This window comes from Oryza brachyantha, chromosome 2 (genome assembly GCF_000231095.2).
Source record: "Oryza brachyantha chromosome 2, ObraRS2, whole genome shotgun sequence".
NCBI classification, from domain to species: Eukaryota; Viridiplantae; Streptophyta; class Magnoliopsida; order Poales; family Poaceae; genus Oryza; species Oryza brachyantha.
In genome coordinates this window covers 2,924,527-2,943,301 of record NC_023164.2, presented here as the reverse complement: position 1 = coordinate 2,943,301, position 18,775 = coordinate 2,924,527, and the positions used below count along the sequence as shown (strand labels likewise).

Sequence of the window (18,775 nt, the reverse complement as noted above, 5' to 3'; positions counted from 1 at the left end):
TCAAAATATTCGTCCCGCACTTTCTTGACAAAATCTGTAATTTATTTTATAATTAAACTACGTTTAATAGTTTATATATATATATGTCCATATATCCGATACGATATTTTTTAAAAAAATTTACAAACCGAACCGAGCCTTATTAGTTCCACAAAGGAAAAAGAAAAAGGCCCAAATTTATCGGCCGTGCCACGCTCGCACACGCAGCACGTTGTACTCCGCCAGCCAATCGCGCCGCCCGTTTCGGCTCGAGCAGTTCGGTGGGGCGACCGACCGCGACGCCACTCGGACCGGACTCCTCTCGCTCTCGCACACTCCCCCCACCGCCGCGACCTCGCCGGAGACCACCGCCGAACTGCCGCGATTACGCTCCGAGTTAAAGCGGCCAAAGCAAAAGCGGGGAGGAGAGAGAGGGGGGGAGCTCTGCGGCTCTGCCGTCTGCGTGAAGCACTCGAGCGAGCGGGAAAAGCGGGGAGGTGGGGGAGAGGAAGAAGCGAAGCAACGCGGAAACTAAAGAGGCGGCAGCGGCGGGGGAGCAGAGGATTTTTTTCGATTCGATTCGCTTCGTTTCCTCCGCCGCACGCCTCCTTCTCTTCCCCAGGTCGCCCGCGGCTGCACACTGGATTTTGCGAGGGGATCGCTGTTGGTTTTGGGGGTTTGGATTTGCGTTTGCGCTTGGTTTTGGTGGTTGTTGTTGCTGTGCTTTCTGATGTGGTGGTGTGGGAATGCTGGTGCAGATCGGGGGCGGCCGCCTGCTGCGAGGGTGGTGGTGTCCGTGTCATCTCTCCTGAGGAACGATGCCGGCGGGGGTGCAGGCGCCCGAGGCGTCGCCGGGGCGGTACCACCGGCGGCGAGACGAGGACGACTGCAGCGACGTACTCGGTGTCGAGTTGGTGGACGACGGGGCCGACCCCTTCGACATCCCCGCCAAGCGCGCGTCCGTCGAGCGGCTACGCCGGTGGAGGGTGAGTTCCCCTTTCTGCTCCGCTAACTGCTACATTTCAGTGGGCGCTAGCGCTACCTAGAGTGTGGGTCCACAGGTTTGTGGTGATGCTTCCATGTGCAATGCTGTGTAATTTCGCGCGGATTACCTTTAGCTGCTGGCTGGGCGAACTTGCGCTTTTCAGTTTTTAGTGCTACCAGGCAACGTGTTTTGGTGGAGCATATTTGATTAAACTAATATTATCGTGTATACATTTTCTCTATTTTGTGAGTCCTGTAGAATTCTAGAGTATTGCCTGCGGTTGTGGAATTGTGCTTTGCTAAAGCTGCAGAATGATCTTTGGATTGCCGATTTTAGTAAACTATACTATGAATCAGAACCGAATGTTGCTGATGTTAGTTTTTGCTCTGTTGCTGCACCTATAATCTAATGAGATGAAAACTGGCTGTGAATTTCGATGGTCAGTTATTAGTTCTCTTCAGGTACTGTCAAATGTTAAACTATGTTGGTGAATACGTATGCATGTCTAGGCTCATTCATGACCCTTGGCTACACACCCAATTGTTACGTACTAAGACATCTCAATGAACCTATCCCTCATGTACAGATGGAAAAATGTTCTCTTAATTTTAATGTTTTCACGACCTTGTTGAATTTCTTTTAGATAGGGCCTATTGAACTTGTGCATTCGTTAAATGTTACTGTATTTACAAGTTAAACAATCTCATGAAACTTATTTTACCTAGCAAATGCACATGCAATTTTAACTAATGCTGTAATCTGTTCATTGTGTTTACATAAATACAACTATGTGTTCTATCGGCAGCAAGCTGCACTCGTGCTCAACGCTTCACGACGGTTTAGATATACTCTTGATCTGAAGAAAGAGGAGGAAAAGGAACAGATTAGGAGGAAAATTAGGGCTCATGCTCAAGTCATCCGGGTATATGTTTAAGCTTATGTTTATGCAATGCATATTATATCATGGCGCAGTTTTCTTGTTTGATGATTTCAGTTTTGAATTCAATCAGGCCGCATTGCTTTTCAAGGAAGCTGGAGAAAAGCAAAGTGGTGATAGGGAATTACCAGGTAGATTTTGTAGATTCACTTTCAGGCTGGAGACATAATTGTATGTTGTGTTTATCTCTGTTGTTTATTGACATGACTGCTATCTTTGTCGAAGATTAATCATTCACATAGCTAATAACCACATAGTTAAGGACTGAATTGCATTGTGATATATAACTGTGCAAAAATGAAAACCTTACACATTCCTATAACGCAGAAATTCTCCCTCGTGGGTTCGGAATTGGAGAGGAACAGCTTACAGCTATGACAAGGGATCATAATTATTCTACTCTGCAAGGATACGGAGGGGCATGTACCATTAATATCTGCAAATTAACTTGAATATCTTATTATAACTACTAATTAAGGCATGGAATTCATCTTTAAACATTAGGTTAAAGGACTCGCAAATTTACTGAAAACTAACACGGAGAAGGGAACACATGGAGATGAGGCAGATTTGGCGTGCAGGGCAAATGCTTTTGGGGCTAACAGATACCCTCGCAAGAAGGGGAGAAGTTTTTGGGTAACTCTATTTACCCAGTTGAGCCTAGAAACATGGTTTACTTCCAGTGCTGATCTCTCTCTCTCTCTCTCTCTCTCTCTCTCTATCTGGGGGGAGGGTTAACAGGTTTTCCTCTGGGAAGCTTGCCAGGACTTGACACTAGTTATCCTTATCATAGCAGCTGTAATTTCTCTTGTATTGGGCATAGCAACAGAGGTGACTCCTATAACCATCCTCCTTGCACTATATTTTATCTAAATATTGGTTGCACATGGTTTTCCCTTATTAATGCACACAAACGATGGTTTGTTTGAACACCTCACTGTCCAGCAAAACTTTTGACCAGAATTTTCTTTAGTTCTAAGTTCTACTAAAATTTTCATTAGGGCATCAAAGAAGGATGGTACGACGGTGCAAGCATTGCATTTGCTGTCTTTCTTGTCATACTTGTTACTGGTATGCTATTTTTCACTTGTTCAGCTCTATGCAAATTGATCACCTCTAAGCAGTTCAATAGTAGAGATATTGCACTATTCATTATACTTTACATACATGCAGTTTCTTTAACTTTTTCTGAAGTTGTAGTCATGATCTAATACTTTTTCTTGCTGGGGAAGGCTAGTTTGATTGAGGATTGGGGAGGATAGGTGGAATAAAAAGCTCGGGATGGATTTTGGAGTCTTAATTCGTAATGATAAAAGAATAGATGTTTTGTGTGTTATTCTTTGGTAATGTGGTTGCAGTTTTTTTTTTTTTTGGAAATTGAACACTTCTATTTTTTTTCTTATATTCCCTCTGACCCAGAATATAAGAAGCTTTAGAGCTGGGCATTTGTGTTAAGGAAGTTTGTGGAATTAATTGGAGAAAGATTGTGATTGGTTGGGAAGATGAAGTAGGTGAGAAACTTTAGTGGTGGTAGTTTGTGATTGGTTGAAAAGAGAATATAGTTGTAAGAGTTCGTTATATTTTGGGACAATTTTGAATGCTAGATGTTGCATTTTGGGACGGACGGAGAACTATTTTTGTCAAGAGTAATAAATCATATTCAATCACACTGCAATAATGGAGTTATGATGAGATGTCCCCAAATACATGACTACACATATGGCTAGTACAGACTGCACATCTACATAAGTGAAAGTTCCTCCCCAAAATGCAACCATAATCTGCCACATCGTCTGATAAATTTAGCTGTCAGATACACTAGGGGACAAAAAAAAGGGCGAATTAATATTAACTATTGGATCATATAGTTGGTAAAAAGAATCATTCATGAGGTTTCTAGAGATGAAGGTACTAGAAGAAGGATGAAAAAAAAGGAGGTAAAAGAAAAGAGTTTCCTAGAAACAAATAGATAAGGTTGTGTGTGTGCACATAATTATATGATTTGCCCCTTTAGTAAAATCTATTTTGCAAATAAATCATTATTCTTTAGTAAATATTTATGGAGAGTTTCAAAACACTCAAAATATATATTTACATCAGTGGTATGCTTATGTGAGAATGACTTACTCTATATATAGCATATTGTGGCAACAATGTGATCTTTTGGGGGCCATGGGGAACTTTGGTGGTTATATGGCATCGAAGGATGTGAATGCAATGGCCCATGCAATCTTGGAGAGAGAGATCAAACCCTAATCCTAATCGCCGACCGCCACCCTTTCATCTAGCCGACAATCTAAACCTATCGAAAAGTCGAAAACCATATGTTCATGTGATTAACTTTATATCTAGCAATAGGTTGTTAATGTGTTTGAGAAAAATACTAAAATAATATGCATGTTCCTTCCTTTTAGGGGTTTACGGCCTACGAATTTTGAAAATAGTTTCATAACAAAACACTTTCTTATGGGCTTAATGTTTTCTGCATGAATTTAAAATAAAATAAATTCCTTAAAAACAACAAAATTTATGTGCATAGACTATAAATGTGCACACACACCAATGGAAAATAAGGGAAGATAAGAGGTTCATGCAGCAAAGAAGACAGTTTAAGGCAACAACTTATAAAGATATATAGCTTACGATAAATGTTAAGCCATTTATTGCTAGCAAACAATACAACTCCTACATTTTTGTCTGACCAATGTTTTCATGAGCAATGAGAAGCCTAGAAGAGATGGAGTACCCGCTCCTACACACTAAATCCTACATTTGACATAATAGGAATGTTTTCATGAGCAAATGTTCAACTTTTCTTTTCATTATGCTCAGCAAACCCATGTAAGACACTCTGGTCAGAATAATTTAGTTGCTTCACTGAGCCCTCATTTGCTTTTGTGTTAGCTGTGAGTGATTACAAACAGTCCCTGCAGTTCCAGCACCTTAATGAAGAGAAGCAAAATATACAAGTGGAGGTTTGTGATATGAATGTACACATTTTTCCCAATAATTAGCAACCATGTTTTAGTCCTCTAATTGTGCTGTAATTGTTTTACACTTCTCAGGTTATTAGAGGTGGTAGAAGAATTCAAGTGTCGATATTTGATATTGTAGTTGGTGATGTAGTGGCTCTAAAAATTGGTGATCAGGTAAGATTAAGTAAATCCATGCATTCTGATTTGATTTATGTCCTATGCTATCTGTATTTCTGAGATTATAATGAAAGCCAAATCCACTTTTTAGGTCCCTGCTGATGGTGTTTTGGTTAGTGGTCATTCTCTTTCCATTGATGAATCCAGTATGACTGGGGAAAGCAAGATCGTAAGTGACCTTTTCAACCCCTACCGCCCTAACTAGGACTGACTTTCCCATCATTTGTAAACCCTGGTTCTTTTCTTAGGTCTTAAAGGATCACAAGTCACCTTTTTTAATGGGAGGATGCAAAGTAGCCGATGGTTATGGTACCATGTTGGTGAGTAACCATACCTTGTTTCCTCTTTTCCTGTTTTGTTACAAAAATTGCTTGCTTATTTGACAAAAAGAGGCACTTGAAGCGCATATGTTCACCTGTGGTCATCGATTTAAGTATTACTATTTAGACTAAACAATTAAGTCACAGCTAGAGCTAACCAATGCAATGAACCTTTTTAACATGACTAAATGAAATGTTTTGAAGTTTCACCTCTAATTGCATGACTCAAGTGCAAAAATATGAACTTTGTTACTTTAACCCATTTATGTTAGTTCCTTGTACCCTCAAGAATGGTGTTGTTTGCAAGCTTTTTTGTTCAAATATTCATAATGTGGTGTGGAGGGTGTGGTGGTCTTTCGTATATGAACTTTTGCAGCTTTTTATAGGTTACTGCAGTTGGTCTAAACACTGAGTGGGGCTTATTGATGGCCAGCATCTCAGAAGACAACAATGAAGAAACTCCACTACAGGTTTCCCTCATTCAATCCCTGATCTGATTGGGAATTGTGGGCTAGTTTGTTTTGATGCCAAAACTTGCACTACCAATTATTTGGTAACTTTAGTAGTGTGTTACAAATTGTTGAGGCACTTCTATCCTGTCAGAAGTTTGGTAGAGCCAAAACTTGCCCAAGATTTGGCACTACCAACAATTTGATAGGGTAGAGAACCAAACTTGCCCTGTATTTGGAAATTTTCCCACGTCATCATTTACATCTTATGGTTGATTATTTTTCTCAAAAAATCTTATGATTGATTCTTGGTCTTCTCTTTTCTCTTGAAGGTCCGGTTGAATGGAGTTGCAACTTTCATAGGTATTGTGGGGCTTTCTGTTGCTGCACTGGTCCTCGTAGTCCTTGTTGCAAGGTAAGCAAAGTGAATGGCTATCTAAATGTCTTCTTCATGTAAATTTAATATAGCTCTAGTAACTAATAGTACAAGCAAAGAGCAAACTGTCCACATGGCACCTTTTACCTCTAAACTTTTATCTTTTGCATTGTACTGGAACTGGAACCTTAAGTGCAAGATTGCATATCATTACTGCTTGGTAAAACAACAAAGTGCTTACTCTGCCATAAAAACTGGACCAGACATGAAACAGATGTAAAGAGACACTACTGCACTTGCAACTAAGCTTTACATGTAATGATGCTTGTTGCTCATGTATCAACTATGTACTTAGAATATTTCCTTTGTCCCCAGATATTTTACAGGGCATACTAAAAACCCAGATGGCTCCATTCAATTTGTGAAGGGGCATACAAGTGTGAAATCTACAATTTTTGGGACAATAAAGATACTAACTATCGCGGTATGCAGCAGTTTATTATTCTGTGTATCTTAAGATCCTTTTGTTATCCCATTCTTATATTACAAAGTACTTCTAGGTGACTATTGTTGTCGTTGCCGTACCTGAGGGACTACCACTTGCTGTAACTCTAACGTGAGTTGATATAAGTTGATGTTTTCGTTCATGTTAACTTCATTTGAATTATTCAACCCCTTTTATTGTCAGGCTGGCCTATTCGATGCAAAAAATGATGGCAGATAAAGCTCTGGTATATATTTCTCAGTTTGTTTATGTTGTAAAGTTTTGGTCATTACATTAATCTAACCATGTAATTTTCAGGTGCGAAGGCTTTCCGCTTGTGAAACCATGGGCTCAGCTACAACCATTTGTAGTGACAAGACTGGTACATTAACTCTCAATCAGGTTAGTTGTGTTTGCATAGTAACGGAGAAGATTCATTCTCTAATATTCAGTTGTAAATTACCATGGTGCTTTTGTGATTATTTGACTTTATGACTTTTGATTGCTTAAGATGACCGTTGTGCGATCAGTTGTTGGGGGAATAATGCTGAAATCTCCAGCTGATATCGAGAATTTGTCGCCTGTTGTTACTTCTCTTCTACTTGAAGGAATTGCACAGAATACTTCGGGCAGTATTTTTGAGCCAGAGGTAATGCCACATATGTTTCTCACTACTTTCAGTCACCATCATGGCATAGTTATCTCTTTACTGTGCCTGGCTGGTTGCAGTGGTCTGTGTTCTTTTGATATATTGTTTTGTATTGATGTCTTTATCCTTCCATATCATCCTGATTCCTGATTCTTGATTCATCAGGATGGTAAACCTCTTGAGATAACAGGCTCACCAACTGAAAAGGCTATACTTTCTTGGGGTGTTGAGGCAAGTTTCCTTTTGTTCTCAAAATTTGCTTCTCTTTCGGTGGCTATAGTTTAACTTATCTAGCTGATGCCTCCTGTAGCTCCATATGAAATTTGCGGAGGAGAAATTAAAATCTTCTATTATTCATGTATCTCCATTCAACTCAGAAAAGAAACGTGGCGGTGTTGCAGTGATTGTGGTAAATCCATCTTTTGTCACTAATGTTATTTGAGATCTAGTTTTTTTTTTTTGGTCTGTTCATGGCATCCTATTTGTGAAATGATCTGCTAGAAATATTATTTCATATTTTCATTAGATACACCAGCTTTTTCCTGTGTTGCCAATATGTACTTTGATAGCAAAGAAATACTACTGGGCCTAATCTCAAATATGGCTCCCTGGAATTCGATGATTACATGCTTTATTTATGTTGGTTAATTGGCAAAAGGTTCATTTCTTTTCTGTTTACTGTTGTTTATTCATTATGTCTCCAGGAGTGCAGTTTAATATTTTCCCCTATCATCTTTTTTACATGTTTAATGATAATATGATATTATATCAGTTCAGAACATCCTTTTCACAATATTAGAACAATATATGAAAAGGAACTTATGTGTTATAAGTCTTATTATTTGGTTACAAACATTATTGCTGATTTGTTTGAACAAAAATTCCTGCAGTGAAATGAAAAATAAAGTCCTCTACATAGAAAGACTGTAGGGCGGGTTCAGCATGTTTTGATTACACAGCAATCTGAAATACACAATGCTCGACCTACTGATCTAGTTTAGCTAGAGTACAAGTATTCTTTATGATTTGCAAGTGCCTTCTATTTGCTATTTAACACACTGCAACGGAATAATATTTTTTGCATGTTACTTTCAGAGTGATTCAGATATTCATGTACACTGGAAAGGGGCTGCTGAAATTGTTCTTGCCTTATGTGTCAATTGGCTTGATGTAGATGGCATAAGTCATGAAATGACATCTGATAAGGTATTAACCATATTGGAAACCCTTCTCAGGTTTGTTTAATAATATTCTCATATCTCAGCTTGGTCTTTCAGGCTAATCAATTCAAGAAATACATAGAGGAGATGGCCGCAGAAAGTCTTCGATGTGTTGCTTTTGCTTATAGAAATCTTGATCAGGAGGATATTCCAAATGAGGAAGAAAGAATCAACTGGGAATTACCAGATAATGACCTGACTTTCATTGGAATCGTTGGGATGAAGGTACATGCAAAGCAAACCATGATCTCTGAATTCTGTATTTGTTGTATTTAAAGCAGGGGTTAAAAGAAGCTTCTATGTTCTCAAGGCAAGAAATTAACTTGTTAATCAAGGAAAAAGAAAAGGCAGAATTTAATGTGGTGGGTCTAGATTACACTATTACACTATAGATTGATGGGATTTTAAATAGAGCCACATGGTCATTCAAAGAAAATGTATTCTTTGGAACATGCATGCTCGTTATCTATTTTCAAATACAAGCATGTGCTAGTATCTAGCCATGCGATTGCATGTGACTTTGGCTAGTTACATATTATAACTCACTTCTCCTTTACTATTCTGGCAATATTGCGATAGCTTCTTTGTTTGAAAGTTGGACATCCATATCTGTTTGCAGGATCCTTGTCGCCCTGGAGTAAGAGATGCTGTAGAGCTGTGCATCAATGCTGGTGTAAAGGTATGTAGTTTGTTGAATTCATGTGTACTGGAGGACATAGAAAAAACATTTACAGGCATTTCAAGTTTCAATTGCCTAATTGAGTGTGTTGATACTCGAATCTTCCTTCAATGTTGACTGTTAAGTGCAATTATAGAAAAATTAGATTTGGATGCACGTTGTGCTCCACTGAACATAAGATCCTTGTACTTTCTTGCCTTTAGGATTATGTTCTTTTACTTAAGGAACTAGATCTGTTTATTTTTGTGTTGGATGTATAGCACTGTAGGCATAAAACTTAAACTTTTCTAACACCAGTAATGTTGGCACAGTACCACTTGAACAGTTGGAGTGCTTCTCATCACCGTTACCTGATAAGTGACAAATTCTTGTGGTTTTTGAACATGCAGGTGCGCATGGTAACTGGAGATAACCTACAAACAGCTAGAGCAATAGCACTTGAGTGTGGAATACTCACAGACTCGCAGGCATCTGCACCAGTTATAATAGAGGGAAAAGTTTTCCGTGGATACAGTGATGTTGAAAGGGAGGCGATTGCTGAAAAGATTTCTGTAAGAACAAACTCATTTGTCTTGCAAAAATATTAAAATGTGTCCCAAGTATATTGACATAACGTAATAATAATGTTTCAGTTCTTTAGGCTGATCAATTGCTCTTAATGATTTGCATTGTGTATGTTGTTTTCCCTTGCCTTTTTGGTTTAGCAAAAATGGTACCATAAACCAATAACTAGATTGCAGAAATTGCTGCAGCATGCCCGACGCTTTATTTCATGTAATAGGAATTTCTAGTTTCTACATACTTTGAGTCTTTGAGTTCACACATCATCATGTTCAATATTTGCCTGGTCGTTAGGTTATGGCAAGATCTTCTCCAAGTGACAAACTTCTCTTAGTTAAAACACTGAAGAAGAATGGCAGTGTTGTTGCTGTTACTGGAGATGGAACGAATGATGCTCCTGCGTTGCATGAGGTACATATATGTGGGGAATTTGGTTTTGAACAAATAAAAGGATAAACACTATGGTTTTACTTCAATCAGATAAAAATGGTTAGTCATGCATGTTGATGCTAGCATTTCTAATTTGATCTCTCATTCCTCCTGATTCAGGCAGACATTGGTCTTGCTATGGGCATCCAAGGTACAGAAGTAGCTAAAGAGAGCTCAGATATAATTATTCTGGATGACAATTTTGCTTCAGTTGTAAAGGTTAGGCAAGTTTGTAGGTATTAACAATCTCCTGCTCTGCAATTAGATCAGCAAATGACTTAACTTTTCCCATATTTAACATTCTAGGTGGTTCGCTGGGGTCGTTCTGTTTATGCAAATATCCAAAAGTTCATTCAATTCCAGCTTACTGTAAATGTTGCGGCTCTTATAATCAATGTGGTTGCTGCTATTTCTTCAGGAAATGTTCCCCTAAATGCCGTTCAGGTTTGAAACAACACTCAAAATGCTCTTATAATTTACTGAGAGGGAAAGTACACTTAGACTTACTGCTATGCGCTATGCTATATTAATATAACTTTGTGTATTGATAGTTAAATTGTTAGTAATGCCTGAATTCACATGACTAATTCGTCCACTGCTCTTTGTAGTTAGGTCACAAAAAGATATTGTGCGATAACTGCATTGTTTTGAACTCATTTTTGTTTTGGATAATTCTGCTTGCCTTGGGAAGATGGATTCTTTGATAAATTTGTTTCTTTCAATCTTAATGCAATGATGCATGAGCTATATGTGCATTCCCTAGAAAAACTAGTTCGTCCACTTGCAGATGGCTGAATCATTATAGCTAATGGAGTATGTGTTACTTTAGTAGCATTGCACACCAGTATATTTTCAGTTTTGTTACTATTGAGACCGTACCATTCTTTAATCACGTGAGGGCTTCACTTGGAACCTGGAATTTGGCGGTAGCTTATCGAAAGCATAACTAGGACAAAAGCTACTTCAGATGAGTATGTTTTCTAGTATGTTGTGATATGTTAAAGCTAAAATCAATCAAGTTTGTCAAAAGCATGTTCAGAAGATGAGAGTTTCTTGTAAAGAAAGATGGAATTGAAAAATATTGTGAAATTGTCAGGGAGTGAATTTAAGGTACTTAATTGTGTTGATATGATGTCAACGCATGGCTGAATATTTACTTCTGTTGTTGATTTAGCTTCTTTGGGTTAACCTCATTATGGACACACTTGGTGCACTTGCATTGGCTACTGAACCTCCAACAGACCAACTTATGAAGCGGCCACCTGTTGGAAGGAAGTTAGTACTCTTTCTCTTAAGATCAATCTGTGCTCACTAATTCTTGATTGTTATAACTTTTTATAGAATAATAGGAACAAAAAAGAATTCTAACATGTGCGTATTTAATGCAGAGAACCTCTTGTGACTAACATTATGTGGAGAAACTTGTTCATTCAGGTAGGACGGCCTTGTCATATAATGGTCCCACATTGTTTATTTCTATTTAATTTTTAACCGGCTAGTTGCTGAGAATTTTTCTAACCACAGGCTGTCTATCAAGTTGCTGTTCTTCTGACACTCAACTTTAGGGGCCGGGATATTCTGCATTTGACTCAAGATACTCTCGATCATGCCAATAAAGTGAAAAATTCATTTATATTTAATACATTTGTGCTCTGTCAGGTAAATTGTCTTTGATGAGCTTCTTGCACCTATTGAAAACATATTAATAGTTTTGGTTGAATGACGAATCTTTTCTTTTCATACATTTGGACTAAAGAATGTCATGCTAGTTACTATTTACTAGCACATATGCGCACCATTTTGCAGCTTGAGAAAAGTGCTAACTTCTCCAAAATATTTTTCCAAATAGGTGTTTAATGAGTTCAATTCTCGCAAACCATACGAACTGAATATATTTGATGGTGTTTCAAGGAACCATCTTTTTTTGGGTGTAGTGAGCATAACCGTCGTGCTGCAGGTATGGAAGAATGAAGAAAAACTGAATCCACTTTCAAATGCTGATTACTTGGTTATGAAGCAGATACGATTTAACTTGCATATATTTGATACTCAGGTGATTATCATTGAGTTTCTTGGGAAATTTACATCAACAGTGAGACTCAGTTGGAAGCTTTGGCTTATTTCCATAGCTATTGCTTTTGTGAGGTGAGATACTCCACCTCTTCATAGAACCTAGAGCTTCTGTTGCAGGGATGATTATACTTTCCTAAATTATTTAGTGACCTTTCTTTCTTCCAATTATTAATCTGATAACAATATGAAAATAGCTCGGAATTAGTTTGGGATGGATAAATTATAATGATTACTGCAGCTTGCTTACTCATGCAGCTAACTATGGCTTTATTCATGCAGTTGGCCCCTGGCTTTTGCTGGCAAGTTCATTCCAGTTCCCAAAACTGAACTGAAAACTTGTATCTTATGGTGTTTGCGGCGCAAACAGAGAAAGCAAGGTACCCACTATATTTTAGCTCGCTGCTGGAAATATTTGAGACATATCTGTTTGTATCTGTTCTCTAGCAACTATATTTGCATCTGTGTTTTGTTTCTTTCACTGATGTTTATTGGAGCACCGGCAGTACAATTGATTCTTTTTAGTTTTTACCATATTAATCATGATCCTCTGCCTCAATCTACAGATAACGAAGGACCAACTCCACAAAATGACAATGTGTGATTGTGGCCAAAATTATTGGCTCTGAAGTTAGCGGTGGCGCACATAAATGCTTTTATAATTTTGAAGGTTGAATTCTTCTAACCACTCTACCTCTTAACCTGACTGTGTATAGTGAGGTTGAAGCCAATGCGATTCAGATGTTTCATCCTTGCTTGCTAATGAATTGGGCCCGACGCCAATGTAAACAAAGATTAGGAACTCTAGACATACATGACACACAGGGATGGACGTGGAGTGACCTGCAGATACTTCTTGACCCTCGCTAGTTCAACTAAATTAATTAAATTTACCTTGGAAAGTTTAAAATGGAAATCTAGTTCATTTAGCAGGACTAGGGTTGGTCAAGGAGTATAGTTGGTCGACCCATCATCACCTTAGTTAGCATTTGTGCATCTGGTCTTAGTATAGTCTCGTGCTCCTCATTGAGAAGCGCGTTACTCAACACCTTTTCTTTTATTATATTTACAAAAGTAGCTAAATGGATGTCTAAAATATTTCAGCAAGATGACTGGGAGGTTCGTTTCTGCCTTTTGATTTTTGAGAGCTGCTCAGGTGTTTTCCGAATCAGCCTGCCTTTTGTGCATATTATAATCCCTTTGATAATAGCTTGTTTATGGAAGGATTTAAGCGTATTTGGCTAGTACTACACAAGCATGACAGGCCGCCCATCCAGCTGATAGCTTTCATAGCACATTTATGAGAAGTACTCTTCCAAAATATAAGCATGTTTGGAATTCAATTTTTGCGCCATCATACGAGCATTTATGTCTTGAGTTATATTGTCATCATCACATAAAGTTTTGAAAGAGCATCTAAATCATTCGAGATTCGAAAGTTGATCCCTTAAAGAACTAAACAGGTATCTTTTGACCTAATTTTAATAAGTATTTGCTAAACAATATGAAATGATTATATTTTTACAACAGAGAAATGACATGGCAATCCCTCGTGATGTCCTCACTATATGAATCATCATCTCGCTATACATTTGCCTATAGTACTGGTGTATATGTTATATTCTCTCCGTTTCACATTATAAGACTTTTTGATCTTACTAGATTTATATGAATGCTAATAACAAATTTAAAAAGATCTTATAATATAGAAGGGAGTACAAGGGTCTCAAATTCTGCAAGTTTTCGAGTGAACCTGAATCGGCGTAGGGTTTGATGATTGCTATGCTTTAAACCCCCACCTTTTGATTTGTTTACGGGGGCCGTAATGTAAGCATGTCGCGGAGCCAACATTCCAACATTATGTAGGGCACATCACATGCCCGTGCTCCCACCCAAATCATGATGCTTAGTTTGCGTGCTCCCTGCAGCCGCTTTCTTTCCCCTTGCATGCAAGCAAGCGGCCGTAACAACTCTATTTTTTCGCTTTGGTTTATGTTTATATATTAAAATTTAAATTTACAATATTAAATTTAGATATCATTTTTATCAAAATTTATTTTATAGTCTTATCTTTTTAAAAAAGTATATATAAATTTTATTTATAAATTATTTTTTCTTTATAAATATATCGCTTAGTTTTTTTCTAGCGAACAATCGTCCAAAAATTTGCTACTAGCGGTAGTACATCAGTTGGTCGCTTTCCATTACCGGGATGGACACGTGCTGTTGGTATATTTTAAAGAGATAAGAAATGAGAGAGAAGAGATGTAGATTATTAATTTGTAACCAGCTGCCCACGGACTCCAAGACAGTATGTATATGATATGTGTGACTATGTACTAAGAGCATGTATAATAGCAGGCTATAAGCTGACTATAAACATATTTTAAGGAGTTAAGGGAGGAGAGAGAAGAGGAGTAGGCTACTAATTTAGCCAGCTGTACACGGACTCCAAGACACACTATATGTATGACATGTGGGACATAGTGTTATATGTTTTGTAGCTAGCTATTGTATGAATTGGCTATTAGTTGGCTATAGATGAATTGGAGCTAGTAGTTGACTATCCTATTGAACTTGCTCTAATATTTTGTAAGTAACTATAGTATGAATTAGCTATTAGATTGGGGAATCTAGTAGTTAGCTATACTTTCGAACTTGCTCTAATAGCGAGGCGAGATTAGCATCGGTCGTATCGACGAATTGCATCTAAACCCTGGCCGTCTTTATCGATTAGATAAGCATAATTAATTGTACGTATGGATCTTGGATCTCGCACCGGATGGTGCGTTTGCTGATATGCGTGTGTACGGACTCACGATATCTCCTGGTGATGTGGGTGATAGAGCTGCCTCTCAACACGTGCCCGTCAATGTGGGTTTTTTTAGGCCTGTTTAGTTTCTAAATTTTTTTTCCAAAAACATCATATCAAATCTTTAAACACATAAATAAAACATTAAATATATATAAATATTAAAACTAATTACACGGTTATAGGGAAGACGAATCTTTTAAGTCTAATTATAACATAATTAGCCATAAATACTACAGTAAACAATATGTGCTAATGACAGATTAATTAGACTCAAAAGATTCGTCTCGTGGTTTCCCTGCGGAATCTGAAATTTGTTTTGTAATTAGACTACGTTTAATACTTTAAATACATGTCCAAAAATTTAATGTGATGTTTTTAGAAAACGTTTTTTTAATCTAAACGAGCCTTAGTTTGACACTTACAGAACAATCTCTCCTGCTTGACCCAGTGTCTACTATTTTATCTGTTCCACGTTACTTTTTTTTTTGTTATTTTCTAAATTTATATATATACTGATGAATTTAAACACGTATGTCAAATATATACATTAAACCATAGATAAATTTAGATAAAACTTAAAAAAGATTTATAATATACGGAGAGAGTATTTGTTAACCGTCGTATATCGATCAAAGCCACGAGGAACATAAACGACGTGCGATAAGCTGGACCTACCTACACATACTTTGAGGGCGTTCTAATGCATATGCATAGACGGTTGGTTTAGATTTGGGGGGAAATTTTGAGGCAGTTGACAGGTGTCCTATCAAACTCACGTATTTTTAACCGTCCATATATTTTTACAATTTCCTCTACCGTGCACCTATCTTTTGCAATTTTTCATTGGAACTATATTATCTCCAAAGTAATTCGACCGATGAACTTACGACGTGGTAGCAAAATTTAGATTATCAACATATATTTTGTATATGTGTTTAAATTTGTCACGCGATGCACTGTAAATTTAATTTGCATCTATATCAATTTAGGTAAATCCAGGACCGGAGTACCGGGCAGAGTATATCTCTAGCTGGATTTGTCCGGAACAAATCTAAACAAAAATGTTCCCAACTACAAACTCCTGAATCCAAAAGTAGAAATGAATCAATGTGCTCTCAACGTTCGAGAAGCCATTGAATCGTCGAACAGAGAGGATCACACGCGAGTTGCAACAATAACATGGTATATTGATTGGCATGGGCCCCTTGTTTGAACATATAATTGAGATGTTAATTATATCCAACATGTATATATCACTACACGTGCTTGCCAGAGCAGTTCCATACAAAACATTTAAAACCAACGTGCCAGTGCTTCATGAATTAGTTAATGTAGCTAGGCTAATTTCATTTTTTAATTATTTTTTCGAGTAAGATTGGCCGGGTAATTAATTAAATGTTTTTAATAAGTGAACTAGAGGGGCATGCTTGCAACGCACGCAGATTTATTTTATGTTGCAACTTGCGGACACCATAAATGCAACTAAAGTTTTGGCTTACCACCTCGCAGTTTGTTTTTTTTTTGAAAAAAATAATGGCTTTCTCGGTTTTCACCACGCTGGATTTTAATTTGGTCTGTAGACAAATTTGTAAATAGTATGATACTATAATACAGCAAGCGTTTATCTTGTTTTAGTACTCATTAATTATGATTTCAATTTGGTTTCTAAACAAATTTGTAAAATAGTGTGATACTAAATAAACATGGAAAATGGCCCACGTAATAAGTAGCCCTCGCACGACCCATACCCGGTACACTACGTGCGTGGGCCCACCCGTCAGTGGCCAAATACGTATGCCTGGGCCCATGCGGCTGGGCTATGCTACAACGGTAGCGTGTGGACAGCATCGGATGGGCTTGCTTGTTACTATTCACTTTAATCCGTCGTTAGCGCATATAGGTTACGATAATATTTATAGCTTTTTTGAGAAAAAAAATTTAGAAACTAAACAGGGCCTTCATTGTGCCATCCGGCCGGTTGTTTTTGTGACGAGAAGAACTGAAGTATACAAAAAGAAAAAAGAAAAACCATTGGTAAACAAGAAGCTGGTTGTTATCAAAGGGTTAGAGATTAGACATTATTCGTGGTTTTATAGCGGGAGATAAATGGTACGTAAAACGACTACATTATAGTGTTTTTATATATATGTAATTGCTTGGAACAACCGTAGACGTAGAAATTCCATATAGTCTATACAAATTATGATATATTATTCCAAAAAAAATATGATATATTATTAAATGCCGGTGAATGTGATGTGCCTTTTCATATCTTTGATGGCACCAGCTAGGCTGAGGTAACTAACTGCTCAGGATGATGGATAATGGGTTCAATGCTTACTTATAGTAAGTTTAATAATATAGTCAATTATTAGCTTGAAAATTAACACGTTATCTACCATCAATCTAATATAATATTTATATAATTGATAGTTACACGTAAATATATACTACACCATTACACCATTAATACTTGACCCGTCTCTATGTTCAAATATATAGCATGTTTTTCTTCTCTCTTTTCTCCTCCGCCTAAGTACAAATGTAACATAGCAAATTTTAGTGTTCGTGTACATCACTTATTATACACGAGTAGTCTTGCTATTATACATGAAGACAGTCATAGTGCAAAATTGATGTTTTAATTTGTTTCCATCTCCGTTGTTTAAATTGTTAGAAAGTATGGTGTCTCATTTTTTACCAGATATATTTAACATTTGTATATACATGACTGACTTTGGTGTATAATGAGTACTCTAAACTGTTTATCTTACAAGAATCCAGGTACATATATAGGTTGCATTTTTTCCCCTGACTATTCTTATTCTATTTTGGCTTTTACGTGCACACTTATTGAACAACTAACAATGTATTTTCTGAAAGAAAATTTATATAGAAATTCGACATCTTACCTTTCTAAAATAGTTTTTTAATTTGGTTTACACAATTAAAAAACCATAAAAAAATCAGATAATCCTTCATCTTTCATCTTCGGCCATAAAAGAACACAACTGCATGCACCACCACGTACTATAATTGGTCATAGTATGCAACTGTTTTTATCTAAAAAATATATTATTAGTCAAAGTAACACCTTAAAGACTCTCTTTAAACCCCAAAGGTAATTATCACCCTCATATTTTCACTTCTACTTATACTTATAAGCCAAAAATTTAAATTTATAACCTTAAATTTAGAATTGGTTTTGAGGTTTTTACGTTGTAGTTTATGTTTCAGCTTTTGCTTTTAAATCGCTAAGAAGTAAGAACACGCAATTAAAACTTTTATATATAAATTATTTTTCATTTGTAAAAATGCCGTTTGGTGTATTCTTCTAATATGTCAAAAGATGACCTTGTATATTTTTTAGAATGGAGTGAGTAATTTGTTATAATAACATGATAAACACACTAAAAGTAATATGATCGAATCTGATCATCTCCAAACTTTTAGTAAACTAAATCATAATTAACACAAGTTAATTAATGCACTCCAATCTAGACAGCTAAATCTGATCGTCTCCAAGGTCCAAAGCTTAATTGCCATGAAGTATCTGTATCATCCTCCAACTCCACTTGATTCCTCTCACAATCATCAGCATCACCACCTCTCTCTCTCTCTCTCTCTCTCTCTCTCTCTCATCAACCTTTTGCACCAGCCTGCAGCTGTC

The 18,775-nt window shown here is 37.1% G+C and overlaps 1 protein-coding gene across 1 annotated transcript; it reads left to right on the top strand.

Annotated features, from left to right (window-relative positions):
* Window positions 1-279: 279 nt before the first annotated feature.
* On the top strand, window positions 280-13,673 carry LOC102699934 (calcium-transporting ATPase 5, plasma membrane-type-like). The gene is made up of 35 exons (XM_006648303.3): window positions 280-601; window positions 738-965; window positions 1,770-1,886; window positions 1,975-2,032; window positions 2,229-2,320; window positions 2,406-2,537; window positions 2,643-2,732; window positions 2,903-2,972; window positions 4,806-4,876; window positions 4,967-5,050; window positions 5,145-5,222; window positions 5,302-5,373; window positions 5,760-5,843; window positions 6,155-6,237; window positions 6,574-6,682; window positions 6,759-6,814; window positions 6,887-6,929; window positions 7,001-7,084; window positions 7,194-7,331; window positions 7,497-7,562; window positions 7,642-7,740; window positions 8,427-8,537; window positions 8,609-8,776; window positions 9,171-9,230; window positions 9,620-9,781; window positions 10,086-10,202; window positions 10,341-10,439; window positions 10,527-10,664; window positions 11,395-11,495; window positions 11,609-11,654; window positions 11,745-11,879; window positions 12,070-12,177; window positions 12,274-12,365; window positions 12,573-12,670; window positions 12,857-13,673. The coding sequence occupies exons 2-35, from the start codon at window positions 798-800 to the stop codon at window positions 12,892-12,894; spliced, it is 3,267 nt and encodes a 1,088-aa protein (XP_006648366.1). The 5' UTR covers window positions 280-601; window positions 738-797; the 3' UTR covers window positions 12,895-13,673.
* The last annotated feature ends 5,102 nt before the right edge of the window (window positions 13,674-18,775 follow it).

Coding starts and splice junctions, on each gene's coding strand:
- LOC102699934 (XM_006648303.3), top strand. CDS start 798: ATGCCGGCGGGGGTGCAGGCGCCCGAGGCGTCGCCGGGGCGGTACCAC. Junction 6,683..6,758: donor TAAAGATACTAACTATCGCG/GTATGCAGCAGT, acceptor AAGTACTTCTAG/GTGACTATTGTTGTCGTTGC. Junction 11,496..11,608: donor CGGCCACCTGTTGGAAGGAA/GTTAGTACTCTT, acceptor TATTTAATGCAG/AGAACCTCTTGTGACTAACA.